This window comes from Pipistrellus hanaki (genome assembly GCF_964339955.1).
Source record: "Pipistrellus hanaki genome assembly, chromosome: X".
In the NCBI taxonomy this organism is placed as follows: domain Eukaryota; kingdom Metazoa; phylum Chordata; class Mammalia; order Chiroptera; family Vespertilionidae; genus Pipistrellus; species Pipistrellus hanaki.
In genome coordinates, this window is record NC_140524.1 from 74,061,295 (window position 1) to 74,078,832 (window position 17,538).

The 17,538-nt window shown below is 40.1% G+C and overlaps 1 protein-coding gene across 2 annotated transcripts; it reads left to right on the plus strand.

Moving 5' to 3' along the window:
• The first annotated feature begins 9,057 nt into the window (after window positions 1-9,057).
• ASB12 (ankyrin repeat and SOCS box containing 12) lies at window positions 9,058-15,505 on the plus strand. Of its 2 annotated transcripts, XM_084871224.1 has the most exons (4): window positions 9,062-9,208; window positions 14,002-14,850; window positions 14,945-15,028; window positions 15,247-15,505. In XM_084871224.1, the coding sequence occupies exons 2-4, from the start codon at window positions 14,055-14,057 to the stop codon at window positions 15,378-15,380; spliced, it is 1,014 nt and encodes a 337-aa protein (XP_084727350.1). In that variant the 5' UTR covers window positions 9,062-9,208; window positions 14,002-14,054; the 3' UTR covers window positions 15,381-15,505. The 2 variants fall into 2 exon arrangements, with proteins under 2 accessions (XP_084727351.1, XP_084727350.1); XM_084871225.1 differs by lacking the exon at window positions 14,945-15,028 and having other exon boundaries at window positions 9,058-9,208.
• The last annotated feature ends 2,033 nt before the right edge of the window (window positions 15,506-17,538 follow it).

A 17,538-nucleotide genomic window follows, 5' to 3' on the forward strand; every position in this document is an offset into this window, starting at 1 on the left:
CCTGATAAAAACTCTCAACAAGGTGGGAGTACAAGAATCATACCTCAACATAATAAAAGCTATATATGATAAACCCACAGCCAACATCATACTCAATGGGCAAAATCTAAAACCATTCCCTCTAAGAACAGGAACAAGACAGGGATGCCCACTATCACCACTCCTCTTTGACATAGTACTGGAAGTACTAGCCATCGCAATTAGACAAGAAGAGGAAATATAAAAGGCATCCAAATTGGAAAAGAAGAAGTAAAGTTATCCTTATTTGCAGATGACATGATATTGTACATAACAAATCCCAAAGACTCCATTAAAAAACTAATTGACTTAATAAATGAATTTGGCAATGTAGCAGGATACAAAATTAATGTCAATAAATCTATGGCATTTCTATACACCAACAGTGAACTTACTGAAACAAAGACTAAAAAAGCAATTCCATTTAACATCACACCAAAAAAATTAAGATACCTAGGAATAAACAACTAAGGAAGTAAAGGACCTATATGCAGAAAACTACACGACACTGAAAAAAGAGATAGAAGAAGATGTAAACAGATGGAAGAACATACCATGTTCATGGATTGGTAGAATCAACATCATCAAAATGTCCATACTTCCTAAAGCAATCTATAGGTTCAGTGCACTCCCCATTAAAATACCAACGGCATATTTCACTGAACTAGAAAGAACTTTCTAAAAGTTCATTTGGAACAATAAAAGATGCCGAATAGCCACAGCAATCCTGAGAAAGAAGAGTAAAGTAGGAGGGATCTCAATACCAGACTTCAAGCTGTATTACAAAGCCACTGTTCTCAAAACAGCCTGGTACTGGCACAAGAACAGACATATAGATCAATGGAATAGAATCGAGAACCCAGATATCAACCGAAATCACTATGCTCAATTAATATTTGACAGAGGAGGCACGAATATACAATGGAATCAAGACAGTCTCTTCAATAAATGGTGTTGGGAAAATTGGACAGATACATGCAAAAGAATGAAATTAGATCACCAACTTACACTGTACACAAAAATAAACTCAAAGTGGATACAAGACTTAAACATCAGAAGGGAAACCATAAAAATACTAGAAGCATCCACAGGCAGCAAAATCTCAGACATATGCCAAAAGAACTTCTTCACTGATACTGCCCCTAGGGCAATGGAAGCTAAAGAGAAAATAAACAAATGGGACTACATCAAAATAAAAAGCTTTTTTTTTATAGCAACCATCATTAAGAAACCGTCAACAAAACAACAAGAAAGCGCACTGTGTGGGAGAACATATTTGCAAATAATACCACTGATAAAGGTTTAATCTCCATCATCTACAAACAGCTTATACAACTAAATAAAAGGAAGAAGAATGATCCAATTAAAAAATGGGCAATGGACCTAAATAGAATATTCTCAAAAGAAGACAGAAGGAAGGCCAAAAGGCACATGAAAACATGCTCAAAGTCACTAATTATCCGAGAGGTGCAAATCAAAACAACAATGCAGTACCATCTCACACCTGTCAGAATGGCCAACATCAACAAATCAACAAATGACAAGTGTTGGCGAGGTTGTGGAGAAAAAGGAACCCTAATGCACTGCTGGTGGGAATGCAGACTGGTGCAACCACTGTGGAGAACAGTGTGGAGTTTCCTCAAAAAACTGAAAATGGAACTCCCATTTGACCCAGTAATCCCACTCCTAGGAATATATCCCAAGAAACTAGCAACACCAATCAGAAAGGATATATGCACTCCTATGTTCATAGCAGCACAATCTACAATAGCTAGAATCTGGAAACAGCCTAGGTGCCCATCAGCAAATGATTGGATCAAAAACTTTGGTACATCTACACAATGGAATACTATGCTGCCATAAAAAAGAAGGAATTCTCATCATTTGCAGCAACCTGGATGGAATTGGAGAACATAATGCTGAGTGAAATAAGCCAGTCAATGAAAGAGAAGCACCACATGACCTCACTCATTTGTGGATATTAAAGAACATTTTAAACTGAAGAACCAAAAGATAGATATAGAGACAGTAAATCAATAAGCAGACTGTCAAATTACAGCCGGGAGGGTAGGGAGATCTGGGGGAGATAAGAGATCAACCGAAGGACTTGTATACATGCATATAAGTACAACCAATGGACACAAAACTCTGGGGAGGGAGGGTATGTATTGGGGGGGCAATGTTAAAATATGTACACAGATAATAATTTAATAAAAAAGTATATAAAAAATAAAAATAAAAATAAAAAATAAAAATTGAAAGAAATTCTTGATCTTAAAAAAATAAAAAATATATTCTTAACTAAATGAAAATTCAACTTAAAATTTGTAGGATACAGTGAAAATACATAGAGAGAAATTTATAGCATTGTATTAGAAAAGAGGAAAAAATCTAAAATAAGATTCTTCCTTAGGAAATTAGAAAAAGACCAAATTAAAACTTAAAAAGAAGAAAGAAAAATTAGAGCAGAAATTAGCAAAATAAAAAATATATATTAATAAAGAAAAACAACATAACTAAAAGCTGGTTCTTTGGAAAAGATCATGAAAATTACTAAAACTAGCCAGGTTAACTATGCAAAAAATTAAGAAGAAGAGGTTATTCATTGGACATTAAAGCAATACTATATAATAAAAGCCTAATATGCAAATCAACCAAATGGCCAAACAGTGGAATGACCATCCAGACAACCATCTGGGACCATGTTATGATACCAACTGGCAACAGGCCAGCCAAGGCAGGTGCTATGCAATTGGTTGGGGGCCCGGCAAATGCTCCATGACTGAAGCAGAGGAAGGCTCAGGCCACCCGCTGGTGGGGTGATCAATTGGGGGGGCTCCATGATCACCCCAAAAAGGGAAGCCCAGACCACTAAATGGTGGGCTGTGGTGGGTGGGCAGCGCCTCCCTCTGCAAGGGAAGCCTGGGTCCCAGATGCCAGAGGGAAGCTGGTGCTGGCAGCTGGGAGAAGGAAGGCCTACTCTTGCAAGAATTTCATGCATTGGGCCTCTACTTGCTCTAATCAAAAGGATACACAAAGACATTACAAGAAAAAAAACCTGCAGACCAATATCTTTCATGAACATAGATGCAGAAATTTTAGAAATATTAACAATGTCTAAAAAGAATTATACAGCATGAGCAAGTGGGATTTATTTTAGGCATGTAAAGCTGGTTTAACATTTGAAAATTAATTAATGTAAATCCATCACAGCAACACACCAAAAATATCATGTGCAGAAAAAGTATTTAAAAATACCCAGCACTTATTCATGGTAAAAACAAACAAACACACAAACAAAAAAACTCTCAGTAAACTAGAAATAGAAGGGAACTTCCTCAAATTGATAAAGAATATCTAAAAAACAAAACAAAACAAAACAAAAAAAACCTACAGCTAACATCACACCTAATGGTAAGAACCTCAAAGCTTTCCCACTAAGGTTGGGTATAATGCTAGGATGTCCTCTCTTTACCACTTTTTTCAACATCATACTGGAAGTCCTAACTAATATAGTAAGTGAGATAAGAAAATAAAAAATATGCAGATTAAAAGGAAAAAAATTATATAATATACAAATTAGGCCAGGACACCATAACAGTAATGACCAGCTCAGGAGAAGGGGCCTGGTGTGGGCCCAGAGCCTGAGAGAACAACAGACAGAATCGCCCGCACCTGGCCCTGGAGAGAAAGAGATTAACACGCAGAGGGGCCAGCCCCCAGCCCCAACCCTGTGGGCCGAGGCACTGGGCTGCTGGGGCTGGAGCGGTGACACAACTGGCAGGGGGGCTGGGTTCGATTCTGATCAAGGGTACCTAGGATGCAGGCTCCTCCCTGGCCGGAGCTGAGGTCAGGGCTCATGCAGGAAGCAACCAATCGAAGTGTGTCTCTCTCACATTGATGTTTCTGTCTTTCCCTCTCTCTTCCATGCTCTCTAAAAATTGATGGGAAAATATCCTCATGTGAAGAAGAGAGAGAGAGAGAGAGAGGGAGAGAGAGAAAAGAAGAAGAAGAAGAAGAAGAAGAAGAAGAAGAAGAAGAAGAAGAAGAAGAAGAAGGAAGAAAGAAAGAAAGAAAGAAAGAAAGAAAGAAAGAAAGAAAGAAAGAAAAAGAAAGAACGAACGAAAAGTAATATCCTATGAAAGAGACATCTTGAAAATGCGTTAAAAAAACATCATTTTTTCATGAAAACACCTTGGCAGTTGTGGTGGCCAGCAGTGGCAGCAGCAGCAGGATGATGGGAGTAGTGCCTTCCCCTGATCAGCCTGGTTGCTTCTCACAAAGGGAGGCCAGACTGTTGCTCCCCAGAGGGCTCCTGGACTGTGAGAGGGGGCAGGCTGGGCTGAGAGACACCCCCACCCCAGTGCATGAATTTTATGCACTGGGCCTCTAGTAAAACTATATTTGTTTGCAGATATGTGATTATATGTAAAAATTCTGAAATAATGGACAGAACTCCTGGAACTAACAAGCAATTGCAGGGACGTGTCAAGATACAAAGTTAATGCACAAAATTTAATCACTTTCCAATATACCAGCAATGAATAAGTACAATTTAAAATTAAAAACACAATATCATTTATACTAGCACCTCTTAAAATGAGATATATATGGATATATCCAATAAAAATGTGCATAAGGAAAACTACAAACTCTGATAAATAAAATATAATATGAGCTAAATAAACTGAGAGACATTTCTTATCCATGGATAAAAGACATAATACTGTCATATAACTTACAATGGCATTTTGATCTATGATGAACTTCATATACAACAGTGGTCCCATAAGATTGTAATAAAGCAAAAACATTTCTATCTCTTAGTGCTATAATAGACTTTTTAACATTGTAACCAAAGGCTTTACTCACATGTTTGTGGTGATGCTGGTGTAAACAAAACTACTGCATTTCTAGTCACTTAAAAGTATATCACATGCAATTATGTACAGTACATTATACTTGATAATGATAATAAATTACTATGTTATTGGTTTATTTATTTACTATATATTTTATTGTTATTTTAGAGTATACTATTTCTACTTATAAAATAAAGTTTGTTATAAAATAGAATGCCATATATGTTTATGCCGAAAGCAGCCTCATACATCTCATGTTTACCGCATGTCTTGTGCTTGACTTAATTTCATATGGTTTTGTTCATTATGGCCCCTAAGCATACCAAATCTATGGTTAATGTTTCCAATAAATAGCCATGTCAAGTAATTGACTTGTAACAAAATTAAAATTAAGAACTACAAATGTGGAAAATCAGTTATGGTTATTACTTGCCAATCAGGTACGTCCCATTTCATTATAGCTATAATCTTGAAGAATAAGAACAAAGTGAAAAAAGCTGTTAAAGGATCTACTTCATCGAAGGCAGCAAGATTAATGAAAATGTGAGAAGGACCTATATTAGACAAACTTCTAATGACCTGCATAGTAGACCAGACAAAAAAGCATATCCTTCTCAGCACCATGACAATCACAGCCAAAGCAAAATGTTTGATTGCAATGTTGAAAGAAAAAGCTGAACCCAGATACTATGTTGAATTTACTGCTGCCTCTACGTAGTTTAAATGATTCAAGAATTGTTATTCATTATGTAATGTGAAAATAAGCAGTGAATCTGTGAGTGCTAATGTGAAAACAGCTGAAGATTTTTTGAAAATTCTAGATAAGCTGATTGTGGGGGGAAATTACTTGCCATAGCAAATTTCCAATATGAATAAAACCTCCCTGTTCTGGAAATGGATGCCTGAAAGGAATTTCATCCATAAGCAGGGTAAGTCAATGCCAGGGTTTGAGGCTTTTAAGGATAGGCTAATAGTATTTCTTGGAGGCAATGTTGCTGGCTACAAATTGAAACCCTTCTTGATCTGGCATGGTGAAAACTCCAGTGTCTTCAAGCATATCAATCAGCACACATTGCCAGTATATTATAGGAGCAATGAGAAGTCATTGATGTCTCAACTCCTCTTCCAATATGCTCATCTAAATTGCTATGCCAGAGAAGTGGACAAGTACTCTGTGGAGAATGACATACCTTCCATACCTTTTAAGTTTTTGCTTATTGTTGATAATGTTCCCGGAAATCATTCATTGTTAATCTTCATCCCAATTTCAAAATCATGTTTCTCCCTCTAAACACATCCTCTTTGATCCAACCAATGAATAAAGTGATTACAGCAGTTTTTATGGCCTGCTACCTGAGGAGGACCTTTGCCCAGGCTATTGCTACACTTGAGGAAGGCACTGATGCAATTCTGGAAGGATTAGTACATCTATGACTGTGTCAAGACCTGCTTGAGCTTGAGGGGATGTCACCAAAGAGTGTATTAATGATATCTGAAAAAAGATGCTAAGGATGTTTGTCCATAGAATCAAATGATTTGCCAAGAATGAGGAGGTTCCAAAATTGACAAGATTATTGATTGAAATGGCAAACAATTTTAACCTAGCTATGGATGAGGGTGACATTGAGAGGATCTTAGAAGTGGTTCCTGAGGAATTTACTATTGAGGAATTGTTGGAACTGGAAGAGAAACACATAGCTAAAGAAGAGCTAAGAGGAAACAAAGCTGCAGAAAACATAGAAATAGAACCTCCAAGAAAATTCACAGTGAACGGTTTAGGAAAAGCTTTTGAAGACCTTGACAATCTCCTTAAAAAGTTTTGTGTAAGTACACTCTACAATGTTTGCACAATGACAAAACCACCTAACTACACATATGATTGACTATATAGAAAGAAATTAAGAACTTAAATATAAAAGCATGCCATATGCATGGTTGGAAGACTCAACACAGGAAAGTGGTAAATTTCCCCAAAATTGATATATACATTCCTACCCAAATCTCAGCAAGGTTTTTTGTGGACATAGACAAGCTTATTCTAAAATGTATACACTAAATACAACCCAGATATTTTTCATCAGACAGTGGTTAAACAAGTTATGGGACATACATACAATAGAATACCACTTATTAACAACAACAATAACAAAATGATACATGCAACAACTTTGGTGACTCTCAAGAGCATGCTGAATGAAAAGAGCTAATTTTATCTCAATAAAAATTTTATCTCAATAAAAATTGCTGTTAAAAATCCTACTAATCTTTTCTAAAAAGAATTATGCCCTACTGTGTCATCTTTAACATCATAATTATTTATTGGCTGCTAATGAGGTTTGCATGAGGCTTCAGATAGTGAACAGCTAGCTACAGGTCCTTGGCTCAAACGAAGCTGAAGCAGACATTTTTTTTTTTTTATGTTTTTGATCTCAGAATCACTGACTTCACTGGGACACGGACATTTTCCAATGGAGTAATCTGTTCTCCTATACACTCCTTGATGCTGTCAATGTGTAAGCAGGATATGTGATTACTTCATGGTGTGGCAGACAAGACTGGAGAAGGGACTGCATAGATAGCAGCTTGAAAGAAATAGTTGGAGGAGCTGGACTGCTTTTCCTGAGATAAGGTGACATGAAAGATAGAATACCTGAGTTCAGGCCCCTAAAGGGCTTGTTTTTTGGCAATGAAAGTGACTGTTTTCTGAGGCCTTAAGGGTGAGTGAAGATAGGATCAACAGGTAATCTCAGGGGCACATAGATGCAGATATAGGCTTAGCAGAAAAAAGAACTGAGATATGTAATAATGAGATGTGCTGCTTCTGGGTGTAGAGAGTCTCATACTATTGGAAGCATTTAAGCAGGAGTCATTGAACATTTCTCATAAATTTGAAAAAATCCCTTTCTAATTAAAATTTATGTGTAGATTCCAAAGTAGTCATGTGAAATAGGACTGCTAGCGCTTTATCCCAACACTGCTCTGGTTCCCTCACTGGCCTTTCATTTTCTCTGATTGGAACCTTCTCTTCCTTGGTGATTGGTAAGGAAAGAGGACTCTGATTCCTTGGGACAAGTGTTCTGTATAGACTGGCATCTCTTTGCAGGAAAAGTCAAGGCATTACTGTTTTTGGTGGCATTTAGGGACACAGAACTTTGCAATAATCCCCTGGGCTAATTAGGGAATTGAAATGAACACAAGGTAACTATAAGCAACTTTTAGTTCTGGTATTTTTGCAGTATGTGAAATATAATTGTTTCTATGTCTTATTGTCCTGATAAACTGCAAACTCTTTCAGAAACTCCATATCATATTTTTATTTATGTTCTTCCTGAATTTAGAACCTTACAAATAGTGACTGCTTGATAGTTTCTCAGCATGACATGATCATTTGTGGTGTGGTCTATATACCAAATGCTAGGCTGGTAATTTCTCCCAGAGGAAAGTAGAAGCTGGCTCCCAGTTTCTTTTTGAGTGACATCTAATATAGATAATGTGACTATTTCTAAAGGTATCTCCCTACCACTTCATTTAAAGTCAACCAAGAAGATAAAATGATACTATTAAGTGCAGAGCTATTTACAAAGTTTCCAGTTCTGGACACAGTCATCTAGTTTGATGCCTTAAGTATGAGAAGAGTGGGAAGGCTGTGGGTATTTTCTTCAGGCTGAGCATGGAGTGTTAGTGGACTGAGAGGTCATTGTAAATTATCAGGACCTTATTAAACTTTAGAAAACTTTACTGATACAAATTTTATTATGGAAGTCTCTGCTTTCCTCCTTTCTCTTGGGAGTGGAGGTGGGGGCAGAGCAGCGGGGGGGATGTGTCGATGGACCTTCAAAAAAAGTAAAAGGAAGTACAGCGAGGCTAAGTGAAGGAGAGAAAAAAAGATCCCTGTCCCAGAGGAAGGAAACTCAGGGGTCTAGCTGTGTAGCTCATTTGAATGGTAGGAAAGGGATACATAGGAAAACATTAGGGGCCTGAGCCCTAGCCTTACCAGGCACCTGTCTATCTGTCAGTCAGTCCTTCCAGGACTTCCCTGTGGACAACCCCCCTTCCTCCGGCTGGGATCACTCCCAGAATGACACTAGTAAGATAACACGGCCCTTAGGGGGGGTGGAGGGCAGCCTAAAATTAGCACCCTGGACCTAGTCATCCCAGGGGCTAACACCTAGCCTTTAGGCAGTGTTAACAGTGGGAACTGAGAGTCTCTCCTGACCCAGCTTTGGGGCAATAGGGGCTTCCCAAGGAGAAACCACCAAGGTCCAGTGCTTCGAATAGAGGCAAGAGCAGTGGTAACTGTGGGCAGTGCAGTTTCAGGCAGAAGCCCGGTGAGTACCTGGAACAAAGGGTCCCACAACACTTCCATGGATTAGTGAACCTGCAGGCTCATGGGCTGTTCCTACTGGGTTTGGTATCTGGGGGCACTTGGGACTTCTATAGGGAACCTTGCCTACAGAGGGAACCAGGGATACAATGATGGCTACCTGCTGTGTCTGCCTAAGCTTTGGGGTCCAAATAGATCTACTTCTTAGATAAATTTCCCTTATACAATTCAGGAAGTTTTTCTATTTGTTTTTATGTCCTTGTGTGGTATTTGTGAGTCTGTGTGGAAGTGCACAAGGTGGTCTCAGGGCAGAAGGACAGACAGAGCTCCTCAGGATGTGGGGAGGAAAGTGAGTCTTAAAAATAATCTAATAGTGCCTGGGGGATTCCTCTGGGGCCCACAGAAGCTAGCAATTCTCTTTTATGACCTCTTGAACTGGATTAATATACTTTCAAGAGGGCCTTAGAATTCAAAGGATCCAAAACATAGATGGGACAGACAATTACCTTTTATCCCCCTAGTCTCTAACTAGAAATTTACCATTTCTTCAAGGATGAATATAGGCAGCAAATGGAAATATTATTACTAATTCATGTAACTTGGTCATGAGAAGAAATGACAGACATTTCATATTACAGTTATGACAGATTTCTGGATTTGCCATGTATGCTTATCACTAATATAGAAATTATTAGCTCTTATTATTTAATGTGTTTATAAGGAACATTTATTACTATATCATGTAATTTTTAAAATATTTTAATAGTTGTATTTCAATATAATTTGTTTTCTTTAACCCTAAATATTGTGTTTTATATATTAAAATTCATTCTGAAATGGGACTAGAGATTTAACCAGATTGCCACAGAGGCCAATAACACACACACTCACACACACACACACACACACACACACATACAACACATACACACACACAAAGATTTGAACTCCCCAGCACTTTGGGGATTGGGAAAGAAATCCTTGTACAGAATGGTCACATAATAATTATTGATTAATAAAGCACAACAAGGTGAGGTTAAACAAGTCAGAGTAGTTAGATTTTGTTATCCCCTCTATAAAGACACAATCTACTCAAGTGCTCAAGCTAGTTGGGGGTCATGGCTTGATTTCCCTCTGGAGGCTCATTAGACCCTGCTGTGAGCTCATGATATGACCTTGGTGAGAGCTTCAAATTTTCCTCCACACTCCCTGCTTTCTTCATCTTCCTGAACACAACTCCTGTCCCATCCCCAGAATATTAAGAAGGGCACCTTTGCTGTCTGTCAGAAAAAAAAAAAATGATTTGTAAAGAAACATTCCATGAATCAAGTACCTGGAATTCAGCATAGCCCTCAAAGCTGAGGATTATGGGAGCTGCAATATGAATCTGCTTGTGGCAAGGGAGAGAGTCATGTGTTCACTTTTACAAGTTGCAATAGAAAAACATGATGAGGAGTAGAGAAGCCTGTATTCTATTTCTGTCTCTGGTATTGCCATGTTGTAAGGCACCTGGAAAACCCCTTATCCTCTCAGGTCTCAGTTTCCTCCACCCACAAAATAGGGATAATACAGTGTTACCTCTTCCACTGTGGTGAAATAGGTTTGAAAATCACAAGATTATAGGTTTATTCTGGATATATTGCTAATGAAACAACGGACAATATCAGCCATATGACCTTGGGAAAAAGTCTCTGCTCTCCTAGGAGACCCGATTTTCTCATCTCTAGATTTAACAATTTTAATTAAATGATTTATTAGGTGCATTACAGCTCTGAAATTATGAGACTTCAGGTAGGGAGCAATAGTCATAGAAGACTTAAGTGATAACATCATCACAGTAAAAATATTGAGTACTATATTCAAGTGCTATTCTAAACACTTAATCTATATTAACTCATTTATTCCTAACAATAACCCTCTAAGACTGGTACTACTATCATTCATTTTATGCATATTAAGAAAAGGGCACAGGGAGATTAAGGCCTGAGGTCACACAGGTACTAAGTTGTGGATCTGGGATTAAAGCAGAATGTCAGGCCATGTTTTATCACCACTTTATAATGCCTTTCAATTGGCAATGGGAGCAAAAGAGACCCATCTAGAAGACGTTATAATGCAGTGTGATGACTTCTATAGTGCTATAAAAGCATAGACTCTGAAGGAACTAATCCATCAGAAAAAAATGCATGTGACAGAAGAAAACATGATATTTATGGAGAGCCATCATTTCTCTTCTCTCATCACTGAATCCTGAGGTATAAGTAGAGGAGTAGCAGAAAGTAAGGCTGGAGATGTGGGTCAAAATTTTCCCATGAGGGACCTCTGAGCCAAGCTAAAGTATCTGGGCTGATAAGATGAGTATTTTTAAGGAATCATTTTAACCACAATGTGGAGAAAATATTGAAATGTGAAACTAGCTAGGAGACTACTATAATAACTGAGGCAAAAGATGATAAAGGCCTAAACAAATTACTGGCAATGAGGATGGGCCTGACAGCAGCAGTCTATAGATGTCTCTAGGAAGTTAAATCCACAGGAATTGATAACTAATTGGATGGGAGTGGGACACTGAGATAAAAGGACTGAAATGAGTCTTGGGTTTTTGATTTGGTTGACCAGGTGGATGTAAGGAACTGAGATATAGACCAAGTTTTGTGGTAGTGGTAGTGATAGTTGTGGTATGATACTTCTGACTTTGAAGGGCCTGAAGAAACTCAGTGACTAAATATTTTTTGCCAAAGAGAGAGCTTGGAGTGATAGACTTGAAACCATCAGAATAAATGTGAGAGCTACAACTATGGGGCTGCAAAGAAGAGGATTAAGGAGATAAATAAGGAAACATAACTATCAGGGGAGAAAAAAAGGGGAGAAAAATCAGGAAAATGTGCTGACCAGGAAGCCAAGAGAGGACTATTTAGGAGGAAGTGCTCAGTGAGCAAAAATGTCCCAGAAGTCTGAGAAGGAAAGATTTGAGAAGTAGTCAGTAGATTTAATCACAAGGATGACTTTAAACAAACAAACAAACAAACAAACAAATGATCTCAGTATGTGATTGAGGGTAGTGGTGTCAGATTAAAGATTGTAGAGAACAGAACGAGAGGTGGGAAAGTAGACAGTAGACAACTCTTTGGATATGTGGATGAAAAATAAAAAGATGAATGGAAAAGTATCTAGTTGGAACAAATGACCATATAAGTGTTTTGTTTTGTTTCTTAAGATGGTTGAAAGGGAGGAGCCAGTGAGGAGTTTGAAGGTGCAAGAAGAGGAAGTTCATCTTCAAAGACCTAACATATTGTAGCTCTCTTCATCTTAACAGACTCATGAGGCCAGGGACTATCATTTCAATCTTGTAGATAAGTACCAAAGAAGGGAAGAGTCCTGCCCAAGGTTAATTAGCTAGGAAATGGGGGTGCTAAGTTGCCAGCTTAGGTCTGCCTGGTTTCTAAAATTCTCTTCTTTTAATTTCACCCTGAAATAAGTAAATAATAAAACTATATATGAATTTGATGCTTGTGAGTAAGCAAGGTTATAAAGTTGAAGGAAACCCCACCCACCTGGGAGACCCCACCAACCCACCTAAATGTTTTTGAGGTGTGTACTTGAAGTCTCAGGGGGGAAAAGTGGGGTGGAATTGGATAGTAGATAAAAGGAATTGTGTGGCCCTGAGACCATGGCTACATGTTATGGGAGAGTAGGGAGACTCAGGTTGTGAAAAACCTATTATGCTATGCTGATGACATTACAAGTGCAGTTGGGTGACTTTGATTTTGGAGCACTAGAAACATGGTTGTTAAGGTTAAAGAGTTAGTTTGAGTCAGTTATTGTGCCATGGGTGATTTCATAGGGTCTGGAGATAATCTAGAGAGATGAGTTGAGGGTTGAGGCAGGGCTCTAGGCTAGGTGGGGCACAGAGTATGGGAAAGGGCCTGACATAGAGGGATGGAGAAGTCATGGGCTTCAAGAAGGTGCTGACAATTAAAGGGACTCCTGAATTGAAGTGGTCCTGGGGTAGAATCCAGCTGTCATCAGAGAAGAGGACTTGCTCTGGAAACTTCACCTATTTCCTGCCATCCTTTTGACTTAATTTTACTTGACTTGCACTCTTTGTAATGTCACCTCTTTATTTAATCATTAAATGCCACTCTGCATCTGTTTCCTAAGTAACTTTGATGTCTGAAACATGGGGCATGAGTCTGAGGGACTTTGAAGAGGTTGACCTTTATCTACAAGGTTAAGGGATAGAATTGATATAAGAATGCTCAGGGATGAGAGCTTAACATCACAAAGCACCATTCTGTTGGCCTAGCAACTGTCAGACCAAGGCCACATCATTAGTTCCCACATTTTAAACTAAGGAGGATGCATCTACCAAATTCCCAGCCATGATGTACCTTCTACTAGAAGTGGAGGAATACAAGATGAATACAGGGGTCCTCAACCTGGAGTTTACACAGTAATGAAGCACAGATAAGTGGAAATGTGGTAAGAAAGTTCATAGTTGAAGTCTACTTATGATCCTTTGGAAAACCTGAGCAGAGGAGCTGATTAGGAAGGGCTTCCCAGAAGTAGGAATTGGAAGGGCAGACAGAACAGCAAAGGCAAAGAACAGCAAGCTTGAAAATATCGGATCTGTTTTGGTAGCCATCTCTGCGCCCTAAAATAGGGTGGAGTAGGTGTTATAAGCAGGGGACCCATAAGTGAAGAGCCTGATGTTGAAGAGGGAGGGGGGGGTCAAGGGCTGGTATCCAGGCTTTTGATGGGGATTGTCAGTCTCTTTCCCATTTTTGGCACCCACAGATCTGGCATATTCTCCTCCTCATAATGAGAGTGGTTCTGCTCAATAAGCCAACATGAACTTCATGGACATCAGCAAAATCTTCTCCCTCTTGCAGCCTGACAAGGGGGAAGAGGACACAAACACATGGGAGAAGCAGGCTCTGCGTGAAGCAGTACACAAAAATGACTCCTATACCTTGGACCAGCTTTTGCGCCAAGAGTGTTACAAACGTTTCATCAACAGTAGGAGTGGCTGGGGTATTCCTGGGACACCCCTGCGCTTGGCTGCTGCTTATGGCCACCTTAGTTGTTTGCAGGTACTCCTGGCCCATGGTGCTGACGTTGATAGCTTGGACATCAAGGCACAGACACCACTTTTTACCGCTGTCAGCCATGGCCATCTAGATTGCGTACATGAGCTTTTGGAAGCTGGTGCCTGTCCTAGTGGAAGTGTTTACAACAACTGCTCTCCCATACTCACAGCCGCACGTGATGGTGCTGTTGCCATCCTGCAGGAACTCCTAGGCCATGGTGCAGATCCAAATGTCAAGGTTAAACTACCAGTCTGGGTGTCAAACATAACTTCATTTTCTGGTCCCCTTTTTTTGGCTGCAGTCTATGGGCACCTTGACTGTTTCCGCCTGCTTTTGCTCTATGGGGCAGATCCTGACTACAACTGTACCGACAAGTACCTATTAGCTCGTGTCCCACAGCCACGTACCCTCCTTGAAATCTGCCTCCACCATAATTGTGATCCCGAGTACGTTCAACTGTTAATTGATTTTGGTGCTAACATCTACCTTCCATCTGTCCCCCTGGACCTGGGCTGGGAAAATAATAAAGGCACCGTATTACTGCTACAGGCCCGAGGTGAGTGTCAAGCAGGCCAGTCCTATAGGCATTCTGGTGTGAAGGTCTCAGGGCCCCAAATTATCTCCAAACCAATCCTTCTGAAATATTGCAGAAAACATCATCTTCCTCCTCTACTGGAGCCCCAGTGAAGAAGAGGTTATATATTCCTTATTAGGGACAAGATCACCAAGACAAGGTAGAAAGATAGCAGTAGCCTGATATCTTGTTCTGGCACTGCCCTCTATGGTCCTCAGTGGGTCCCTATTGCTACTGTACATTGAAAGGAGGGTGGGGACATTTCTTAAAAAGAAGAGAGCATTTAGGGCTATAGGAGCAAGGGCAGTGTGAATGTAGCCTTTGGTGGGAGAATTGCCCTGAGGATTGTTTCTCATGACCTGTTTCTCCTTGCTGCAGCCACTCCACGAACACTATTATCGCAGGCCCGTTTAGTTATCCGCAGAGCTTTGCGCCAGGCCAACAAGTCACAAGCCATTGACCAGCTGGATATTCCTCCTGTGTTGATTAGCTACCTCAAACACCAATTGTAATCTTGCAACCTATCCAGAATCCCATGATGCCCCAAAACATACCGAGGACCCAGATAACTAAAGGGCACTACAGCTCCTCCCACTCACTTAGAGCTGCTTTCCTGTATCATCCTCCACAATAAAATAAATTACAAAATAAATTCTGGTGTCTGTTGTGTGTGTGTGTGTGTGTGGGGGGGGGGTTGTTTATTGGGGGTTAGTGGTATGGTTGGCCATGAGGAAGGATGGTAAAAGTCTGGCATTTGACAGGCATGAGTTCTGACCATTGTAAGATAAAAAGTGAAAAATAACTCAATAGCCCACAGTTGCTTACCAAAATTCTTGAGAGAATTCGGAGTCGTGTTGTTCTAAAAGCAAGGTACTGAAGAATTAAACTAGGTGGAAGGGTAGCATTAGCTTGCTCAGCCCTGTATCTGCCTCCATTTCTCTGGCTGCTGCAAGGCACCTTGTAAGGGGCTGTCACCCAATTCCCTATTATTTTGAGTCAAGTGACCAAGGAGACCCACATTCACTCACCTTAAATCATAGGCTGCATTCCCACTAGTCCAATTTATAATCAAGATTAAACTGGAGAAATAAATTACCAAGTATTTAAGACAGAATTTAATGCAGAAAAGAAATTGGTTACATAGCTGATAGGCAGAGAATCCAAGCAGGACGGGAAGGTAACCCATCCTACTTGGATATTAGTGGCGTCAGGAGCCCCAAACCACCCATAGGCTGGATGGGTGAGGGGGAAAGTATGTCCAGAGTCAAGGGACAGGGGTCACCTGATGGAAAGTGGAATCAAAGGTTTGACCCCAGGTGCTAGAATCATAGAAGAGAGATGCTTCCTAAACCATAGAAAATAAAGAAATCCCTTCTCATTTCCCTCATTCGTTCCCTTTAATCTACCTCCAGTGTCTCTCTCATTGGGGGAAAACTGTATGTCAACTAATATGAGAACCTGGGAAACAGCCTACAGGATTTTTTTTCAGCCTACAGGATTGAGCCCCCTTGAAATATAAGGCAGATAAGGGGAAGATGAACAGTGGAGGAACAGTGGGAGGAGATGGTGTGAGGGTCAGAACCTGGGATCACACAGCAGAATTGGAAGATAATGATAGTCGGAGCCATAGAATATACACAGCAGACACCACCAGAAGCAAAAAGTCAGAGGCTAAATACCCTGGCTTCTCCATTTTTCCTACCCTCCCACCAGTGTTTCTCATTGGTTGAACCCAGCCAGAAGATGATTGCATCCTGGAATTCACAGTCAGTCTCCTATGATATGGAGAAAAGGAGGGGAAGGAGGAAAACATGACCAACATAGATAACTATGCAAATTCAGATCCAAGCACCTTCATTTTACTAACTCTTTATCCTTCCACAGTACCTTCTTATATTTCTCCTACATGATACCTGCTTGGGGATGTGAATGTGCAGTGAGAGACACAAGATGAAGGAATGAAGGAGCAGAGCCCAGACAATTTGTACTTTGGGAAACACTAAATGTTCAGAGCTTTTCATGGGAGCTGCCTTGACAGCCCCCCTCCCCACATACACACATCCTTATCTATCACTGGGAAGGGAGGCAGGGAATGAGGGCTTGAACTGACTTGCTTATCCTACCTATTACCTCCTGCACTCTCCCTGGCTCCTAGTGCCTGAGAAACTTTAGGAAGGAAGGCAAGAGAACTGAACATCTATCTCAATGGTTTTCTCACACCTTGCTTCCACACTTTCATTCTTATGCATTTTGGATAGCAGTGCAACTGTTTATCTCTAAGAAGCAAGATAACTGGAGGACAAGGTTGTAAGCATAGACAAAGGGCTTCAGGGCAGACATCCCCATCTGTCTTCTTGCAGGTGAGTTCTCCTGGCTTTGTCCTTCCCATTTAAGGTCCTTGGGGATTAGGAGTCAACCTCACCAACCCCATCTGCTCTAGGCTCCTGTGAAAGTGTACCTTTCAGCCGAAACCGGTTTGGCTCAATGGAGAGCGTCGGCTTGGGGACTGAAGGATCCCGGATTCGATTCCGGTCAAGGGCATGTACCTTGGTTGTGGGAACATCCCCAGTAGGGGGTGTGCGAGAGGCAGCTGATCAATGACTCTCTCTCATCGATGTTTCTAACTCTATCTTTCTCCCTTCTTCTCTGTACAAAATCGATAAAATATAT